Here is a 9766-nt window from a genome sequence, read left to right as displayed (position 1 = left end):
AAAAGAAAAAAAAAAAGCAACCACATGAGAGAACATGAACCAGGAAAAAAAAAAAAGGAGAAGAAGAAGACTGATGGCTCACTTGAGGTCCATCAAGACCACCCTGGCCAATATGGTGAAACTGTCTCTACTAAAAATACAGAAACTAGCTGGGTGTTGTGGCAGGTGCCTGTAATCCCAGCTACTCGGAAGGCTGAGGCAGGAGAATCGACTGAACTCGAGAGGCAGGAGGTTGGAGTGAGCTGAGATCACACCATTGCATCCAAGCCTGGGTGACAGAGTGAGACAATGTCTCAAAAATAAATACATAAAATAAAAATAAATAAATAAAAATAAAAATACCTCCATGTTACTGGAAACCACCACCAAATTAAAAAAAAAAAAAAAAAAAGAAAAGAAAAGAAAAGAAGAAGGAAATAAAAATACCATGCCCTAATACTAGTAGTCAAATCGGTACATCCCTAAAATGCTGGTGGCTACAGAAGTAAGTATGTTTTGAGAATCAACTGGGTGAAGAAAAAAGAATAACTCTCCAGAACTAGAAGCTACAGTGAAATAGTATAACATTTTTACATGGGCTACAAGTAGCCTAAAATATACTATCTTACTGTTGTAAGACAGTTATATCATAACTGCATTGATGACATTACACTCTGTACAGAAAAAATGATGTATATTACTTCAAAAAAAATTCCAAAATCTTTATCACCTTTTCAAAAAATTTCCATACTGTGTAACTATTAATAAAATGATCAAATATTTCTCTGAACTTTCCCCCTCAATTTTGTGAACCCAAAACTGCTCTAAAAATTAATATCTATTATAAAAAATGTTTACTAATGAACAGTGAAATTCTATGTGTTGCCCTATCTGTGAAGTCTGTAGTAAAGAAAGTGTTATATGAACTCCTCATTGTAATGCAGTTTGTGAAAAATACAGTGCTCATTAGTTGTCTACTTTTTAACAATATGACCAGAATGCAACCTGCAACGTGTATTTTAAGGCTCATTAAACACAGTGCAAAGCAGAAAGGAAACAGACTGTGCAGTACAATCCCTGATGCCAAATTCCTATCATATTTCCTTAGTTTTCCTAGTTTTGATATTAATGATTTCACAAACAGGGTAATCATGAAGAAAAAAAATACACACACACACACACACACACACACACACACACACACCCCACTGCAGCCTCAACCTTCTAAATTCAAGTGACCCTTTCACCTTAGCCTCCCAAGTAGCTGGGACTACAGGCATGTGCCACTATGCCTGGCTAACTTGCCTTGGCCTCCCAAAGTGTGGGATTACAGGAATAAGTCATTGTGCCCAGTCAACAACAACAACAACCATTAAAAAAAAAAAAAAAAAAACTGCTGGTCTGATGGTAGTGGGTTATCAGAACTTATTAACATCACCAAAGTTGGTATATAATCCCCCACTGCTAAATTTGACTGGCTTTAAAAAAACATTTTTTTTTTGTTTGTTTTTGCAGCTTTAACTCAAAGAAGACAATTTTAAAATAAATTCACTCATGTAACACAGCAGTTATTTACAACTTTTTCGGTGCTGCAGCAACATGTCTATGCATATATTTAATAAACTGTGACCAAAGTGCTTGCCTTTTTATTTTTATTTATTTATTTTTTAGACAGAGTTTCACTCTGTTGCCCAGGTTGGAGTGCAGTGGTGCCATCTTGGCTCAATGTAACCTCTGCCTCTGGGGTTCAAGCAATTCTCATGCCTCAGCCTCTTGGGTAGCTGGGATTACAGGGGTGTACCACCATGCCCAGCTAATTTTTTCTATTTTTAGTAGAGGTGGGGTTTCAATGTGCTGGCCAGGCTGGTCTTGAACTCCTGGTCTCAAGTGACCGGCCCACCTCGACCTCCCAAAGTGCTAGGATTACAGGGTGAGCCACAGCACCTGACCACACCTGTCTTTTTAAAAACATGACATAAACTATTTTCAGTCAGGTGTGGTCTCTAGATCTCTGGAATGACAAATACCAACAATGGCCCTCAAAAATTTCGATAACATTTCCATACTGCAGTTAACAATCATGTGAGAAGAGTTTCTTATGACACCTTTGACAACATCAAATTCCTAACTATGATTTATCACTTCTTCCCCCCTCCCCAGGCGGAATCTTGCTTGGCCTATCACTTCTTTTATTTATTTATTTATTTTTTTGTGACGGAGTTTCGCTCTTGTTACCCAGGCTGGAGTGCAATGGTGCGATCTCGGCTCACCACAACCTCCGCCTCCTGGGTTCAGGCAATTCTCCTCCCTCAGCCTCCCGAGTAGCTGGGACTACAGGAGCGCGCCACCATGCCCAGCTAATTTTTGTATTTTTAGTAGAGACGGGGTTTCACCTTGTTGACCAGGATGGTCTCGATCTCTTAACCTTGTGATCCACCCACCTCGGCCTCTCAAAGTGCTGGGATTATAGGCGTGAGCCACCGCGCCTGGCCACGTCACTTCTTTAAAACCAAAACACTTACGCATAGAAAATATCTTCACATTTATGGGACATGCATGCACTTTATTGTAGAAAAATTAATTATGAATATGCAAACAATTTATAATTCATGATCTAATGCTAAATCTTGAAAGAACTTAGCCTACGTACAGAAAAAAAAAAAGTGGAAAGAGGAGTTTAATTACCTACCTACACTTCATTCCTGTAGAGCTTTGACTCCTTTACCCTATTCTTTGTTTCTTTTTTGAGAGATGTTTGAGAATTAGATAACTGAGATGGAAACAGTATGCACATGGCTTTCAGAGTAATTAGCTCTCAATGGCAAGACAAAAACTTAGTTCTTCTCGCTTCTCTCTTGCTATCTAAAATCTATATATACCAAATAACTGTAAAGGCAAAAAACCTTTAATTATTAGACTAGGACATTGTTATGGTCTAAATTTTGGTGTCACTCATGAATGGGATTAGCACCCTTATAAAAGAGGCAAGAGAGAACTCCCTTGCCGCTGCCCGCTGCCCCCACCAGCAAGGATGCAACGAAACAGGTGCCATCTATGAAAATCACGCCCTCAACAGACCAAACCTGCTAGTGGCTTCATCTTAGAATTTCTAGCCTCCAGGACTATTAGCAATAAATTTCTATTGTTTATATATTACCCAGTCTAAGTTATTTTGCGATAGCAACCCAAATGTACTAAGACAGATACCAAAATACTTCTGTGAGTACTGAACTCAGTTTGAACTTAGGGAACAATGAATTATTTCTACAGACTCTTTCCTACAAAAGGATGATAACGTTGTTACACAGAACAGTGTATTCATTGTTGTTTATAATTATGTCAAATATTAAACAATATTTAGAAAGCTTATTTCTAAAAAGAAAACTACATATTATTTAAGTAGCAGTCTGTCCTGTTTGAAAAGGAAAAATTAAGATGTCTATATAAAAAAAACAGATTGTGAAAAATGACACAGCTGCCCCAGTATGCTCATTTATACAGAATGAACTTCAAATTCAAGACCCGAGAGTGGGTTCTCCATTTCTTGCCTAAAAGCAATATAAAGGTGGCCAGGTTTGGTGGCTCACAGTAATCCCAGAACTTTGGGAGGCCAAGGCAAGCGGATCACTTGAGGTCAGGAGTTTGAGACCAGCTGGGCCAACATGGTGAAACCCTGTCTCTACTAAAAATACAAAAATTAGCTGGGTATGGTAGTGCACACTTGCAGTCCCAGCTACCCAGGAAGCAGAGGCAGGAGAATTGCTTCAACCCAGGAGGTAGAGATGTCAGTTAGCCAAGATCACACCACTGCACTCCAGCCTGGGCAGCAGAGTGAGTCTGCATCTCAAAATAATAAATAAATAAATAAATAAGCAATTTAAAGGTGATGTTAGCTCAGTTTCTGGAGAAAAGGTACTCCCAACATCCACAGGGCCAAAAAAATAAAAAAAAAAAATAGAGAACTGATGCATGACTAAGATGGCAAGAATCTAAAGCAATTTCGATGCTTGGGATGCTGCTATAAGAAAACGGGATCACTGCAAAACCACGTAGCAATGAAAAAGATTATAGAATGGTTATCTTTTTTCTGAGATGGAGTAGTTCAATGGCACCATCTCGGCTCACTGCAACCTCCACCTCCCTGGTTCAAGTAATTCTCCCGCCTCAGTCTCCCAAATAGCTGGGAATACAGGCATGCACCACCACACCTGGCTAATTCCGTATTTTTAGTAGAGACAAGGTTTCACCATATAGGCCAGGCTGTTCTCAAACTCCTGAACTCAGGTGATCCACTCACCTCAGCCTCCTAAAGTGCTAGGATTACAGGCATGGGCCACTGTGCCGGGCCTTTTTTTTTTTTTTTTTCCTTCCCCCTGAGGCAGGGCCTCACTATGTTTCCCAGACTGGTTTTGAACTCCTAGGCTCAAGTATTCCTCCCTGCTCCGCCTCCCAAAGTGCTGGGATTACAGGCATGAGCCACTGCACCCAGCCCAGAATGGTTGTCTTAACAAGTAAAACACTAAACTGAGAAATCGACAACTCCTCTTATATCCATAAGAGAAGTGAGGTCACAGGGCAAACTGCTACCTCCAAAAATAGACTGGCAGACACAGAGAATCACAACTTATCAGAGCAGAAACCCAGGAGGAGAAAATACAATCAGTCCCGGTGTACAAAAACCTGAAACACACACACACACACACACACACACATATTTGAGTTGGAGTTTTGCACTTATTGCCTAGGCTGGAGTGCAATGGCGCGATCTCAGCTCACCACAACTTCCACCTCCCGGTTCAAGTGATTCTCCTGCCTCAGCTTCCTCAGTAGCTGGGATTACAGGCATGTGCCACCACGCCCAGTTAATTTTGTATTTTTAGTAGAGACAGAGTTTCTCAATGTTGGTCAGGCTGGTCTCGAACTCCTGACCTCAAGTGATCCACCCGCCTCGGCCTCCTGAAGTGTTGGGATTACAGGCATGAGCCATCGCACCCGGCCAAAAACCTGAACTGTAATTAACAAATTGCTGGAGGCCGAGTATAGACAAAGCTCAGAGTAAAAAACTCCAGCCCCTTTAGTGGGCACCCCCATTTTTTTGGGGGTTTTACCTCTTACAGTTCTACCAGGTTTTCACAGCGACCATAGGCAAAACAATTCCTTGTGTTTTGGCAGCAGGAGAGGAAAAGAAACCACTTTGAAATAAGTCAGGGCTAGGCACAGTGGCTTACACCTGTAATCCAGAAGTTTAGGAGGCCAAGGAGGGCAGATCACTTGAGGTCAGGAGTTCGAAACCAGCCTGGCCAACACGTCGAAACCCCATCTCTACTAAAAATACAAAAATTAGCCAGCCTCCCAGCTACTGAGGAGGCTGAGACATGAGAATCACTTGAACCCAGGAGGCTGAGGTTGCAGTGAGCTGAGATCATGCCATTGCACTACAACCTGGGCCACAGAGCAAGACTCCGNAGGGCAGATCACTTGAGGTCAGGAGTTCGAAACCAGCCTGGCCAACACGTCGAAACCCCATCTCTACTAAAAATACAAAAATTAGCCAGCCTCCCCAGCTCCTATGGGGCCGGGACCTGAGAATTGCTTGAACCCAGGAGGCGGAGATTGCCGTGAGCTGAGATCACACCACTGCACTCCAACCTGGGCCACAGAGCAAAACTCCGACTTAAAAAAAAAAAAAAAATGTCAGAATATTCTGTTCTCTTTAACAAAGTCTGTCCTCAGGAGAAATTATTTAACTAGAGCCAAACCTGCCCAGGTTTTATCAGAGCATATATGACTTTGAAGAAGTGTTAACGCCCAACTCCAGCTACCTCAAGGCATCCAGAAATGGACAGAGCTGGCAGGCAGAAAATTAGTAAAGACAGGGCTGGTCAGGCGCAGTGGCTCACACCTGTAATCCCAGCACTTTAGGAGACTGAGGCCAGCGGATCACCTTAGGTCGAGTTCGAGATCAGCCTGATGACCAACATGGAGAAACCTCATCTCTACTAAAAACACAGAATTAGCCAGGCATGCTGGTGCAGGCCTGTAATCCCAGCTACTCAGGAGGTTGAGGCAGGAGACTCACTTGAACCCGGGAGGTGGAGGTTGTGGTGAGACAAGATCGGGCTATTGCACTCCATCTCAAAAAAAAAAAGACATAGCTGAACTCAGCAACACCATTTTTTTTTTTAAAGAGATGGGATCTCTCTATGTTGCCCAGGCTGGTGTGCAGTGGCTATTCACAGGCGTGATCCCACTACTGATCAGCATGGGAGTTTTGACCTGTTACATTTCTGGCCTGGGTCAGTTCACCCCTCCTTAGGCAACCTGGTGGTACCCTGCTCCCGGGAGGTCACCATATTGATGCCAAACTTAGTGCAGACACCCGACTGGCATAGGGCCCAGAACTCCTGGGCTCAAGCGATCCTCCCACTTCAGCCTCCTGAGTAGGTGGGACTACAGGCATGTGCCACTGTGCCTGACAGCAACACCATTCTTTAAGTGCATGTAATGAACATTATAGATAGACTAGTACACCCATAACTGCACATTACACATTTTTCTTGAGTTCACATGAAACTTTCATGAAGATATACCACATTCTGGACCATAAGGCACATATTGATAAATTTTTAAAAGTAGAAATCATACAATTTTCTGCTTTCAAAATCACAATGGAATTTAACTGCGAGTTCCTAACAGAACAATACCTGCAAAATCCCAAAACACTTAGAGATTTAAAAACACACTTATAGAATAGTATGGACTGGCCTCAAAAGAAAAAAACTAGTGGGCCCTGATATAATATACCATCCTGAGAAACATAATGCATTATTCTAGTATCTTTCTGGATTAGCCCTAAGCTAAGTATGTTTCATCAACAAAACTAGAAATGCTTCCCCCAGGCATGTGCACTTGTCCAGTAGAAGAACCTCACCTTGGATTTATTCCAAAAGAGGCTCTCAAATGTTCAGCAGCAACTCCTAAAAGGAGTCCAGTCCAAATGTAATGGGATAAATCCCTCTCCTCCCACCAAAAGCTGAATCTCTCATCATAGCAACAGGTGACCCTTGCTGTGAAGTTAAGAGGATAAGCACACAAATAAACATATATGGTATTATCTACTAAATTTTGTAAATGCACATGTTAAACACATGTGCATTATAATCCTAGCAATGGGCAGCAAAAGTTTAACGCCCAAATCCTTAAATAGGCTATACATAGGGTATTATAAAACTACACTCCATATTAAGTAATTAAACCAGAAACTGTTAAGTGAAGTGCAAAATCATGAATATTCTTCTATGGCTACAACAGCCTAATTATCAAAGTATGCTGAGACAGACAGGCTATTTTAAAGTACTGATTTGAAAAAAAAAAATCTTCAGAGAAATTTATGATGGATGTCTCTTACCTCATAAATGTTGGGGTGCCACATTTTGGTCAAGAATCTGAAGGTAGGTGGTGAATAGGGGTAGTCAATAGGAAATTTAATATGCGCCTGAAAGAAAAAAAATGAAATGTTAAAAATGAGACTACAAGTTATTCATCTACCTAATAATTCACCCTATTGCACCATAGAGAAACAAAGTTCCTTTCACAGAGTAGACTCTTCAGATTAAAGTAGCCCAGACATACTGTTATCCCCAGTGCCAGGGTCATTAGTATGTTCTTCTAGTATCCCTTCAAGTATTTACAAAAGGCTATTTTAAGTCACCAAAACTCACATACTCACTCACATACACAAACATACATAAATATAATTTTAACTTAACTCACATGAGTGAAAAACAGTACTCTGTTCAAGTATATTTTATTTTTATAACAACATAATCTAATTTTAGGGTACAGAATATGGAACAAAGATATTTTTTTTACTCACATAATTTAACTGTCATTCTATCACCCAGGAATAATAAATGCTGACATTGCTGATTTCCTCACAAAACTTATTTTTAAAAATTTCAACATACTGTATTTTGTATTCTGCGTTTTTCACCTGTATCACATTGTAAACATTTTTTACATCATAAAATGTTCACTCTACATGTGTCTGTTAGTATCTACATTATACTCCATCAAATGTATACCTAGATGAACCATTTTTAAAAACTTTCTTATTTTGGACATTTGGGTTGTTTCTCACACTTTTGCTGTTATAAATCCTGCTGCAGTGAATGTCCTTTGTAGTAGCCCACATTTCAGATATGAAGAAATCCAGAAAAAGTTAAAAACCTGAAAAGTTCTCTCTTCCATAAAAGCAACAGGAAAATTGCCAAAAATTGTAAGCATCAACATTTTCAGAATTCCAGAAAAGAACCAGAGGCTTGCAACAATTCAAGGAGCAGATATTTAAGGAAAATGGCTGATATTCAGTAAGAACACTAAGCTATGTGATTTTAACTTACCCTAATCCAATCTCCTATACTCTAGCTGTGCAGCAGCCTTAAAACAAAGAGCTAGCCGGGCACGGTGGCTCAAGCCTGTAATCCCAGCACTTTGGGAGGCGGAGGCGGGTGGATCACGAGGTCAAGAGATCGAGACCATCCTGGTCAACCCTGGTGAAACCCCATCTCTACTAAAACTACAAAAAATTAGCTGGGCATGGTGGTGCGTGCCTGTAATCCCAGCTACTCAGGAGGCTGAGGCAGGAGAATTGCCTGAACCCGGGAGGCGGAGGTTGTGGTGAGCCGAGATCGCGCCATTGCACTCCAGCCTGGGTAACAAGAGCGAAACTGTCTCAAAAAAAACAAAAAAAAACAAAAAAAAACAAAGAGCTGACATTCAAAGTAAAATCCAAGGAAGCTGACAGGCCCTGGAGGGGATAGGACGGGCTAGAATTTCGTCAAAGCCCAGAGAACTGTCAATAGTCAGCCTTTCTAGTGGTTCCCTAGAAAGCTCTACTAGCAAGGCTGTCTACACGTCATCAGATTTGGAGCTTGGCCAATGTGAAAACACTTTCCCTGGCAGCTTTGCTGAAAACAATGGCAGGCAACTATTGAACTTTAAAGGTACCTAAGGCAGTGGAAAATATAAAACAGACTAACAAAAAACTTAAAGGAAAACTGGGCTGGGCTAAGAGTTGTCCATTATGGTTTTGAAAAGCTCTGACAAATTGTTAAGAGTCTATAAGACCATGATAATGTTAGAGCTATGCACATGCCCAAGCCTATGTGCATGCTCAGGAAAGCCCTAAGGAGGGCCTAACTTTATAACTCTGGCTTAACCTGAGGATGTGTGCAACCAGAAAGTAAAGAGTTTGCAACTGCCTGGCTGAATTAAGTTGAAGACATGCAATGACACATATGCAGAGCTTCTCTAGAAATTCCAAGTGACTAACTTGTTCTAGACAGTTAAGGAAATCTGTTCAATCATTACCTGACCACTAAGCTAAATGGAGAATTCACTAGCAACACACAACAAATAATATCTACATTATAGAATTAGGTAAGAGAAGTCACTAAACAAGTCATAATTACAATAGCAGTAGCAATGGCAACAACAAAAACCCTGGGGAAGAGGAGAATTGGATTTCTGCAGTTGCCACTGTATATATTAAATTTCAAGTTTTCAGCAAAATATTACAAGGTACGAAGAAACAAAGTATGGTCCATGCAACAGGAGAAAAAAAAGAATCAATAGAAACTGGAAGCCCAAGTACTGAAGTTACTAGACAAGGACTTTAAATCAGCTTATCTTTAAACCTTTAAACATTTCAAAAAACTAAAGAAAATCATGGCTAAAGAAATTAAGAAAGCATGAGAATGGTATCTCACAAATACATAGTGAATAT

General features: G+C 40.6%; 1 protein-coding gene across 1 annotated transcript in view; it reads right to left on the bottom strand.

Moving 5' to 3' along the window:
• UBE2R2 (ubiquitin conjugating enzyme E2 R2) overlaps nucleotides 1-9766 on the bottom strand; it is a 115052-nt gene that overhangs the window by 32243 nt on the left and 73043 nt on the right. The window contains exon 2 of the mRNA XM_037743624.1: nucleotides 7388-7474. Coding sequence (XP_037599552.1) covers nucleotides 7388-7474 — 87 coding nt within the window. The remainder of the gene's footprint in view (nucleotides 1-7387; nucleotides 7475-9766) is intronic.

The sequence above is a fragment of the Cebus imitator genome, unplaced genomic scaffold, assembly GCF_001604975.1.
Source record: "Cebus imitator isolate Cc_AM_T3 unplaced genomic scaffold, Cebus_imitator-1.0 Scaffold149, whole genome shotgun sequence".
NCBI lineage: Eukaryota > Metazoa > Chordata > Mammalia > Primates > Cebidae > Cebus > Cebus imitator.
The sequence above is the reverse complement of the archived record's forward strand: the minus strand, read 5'-3'. Positions and strand labels throughout refer to the sequence as shown.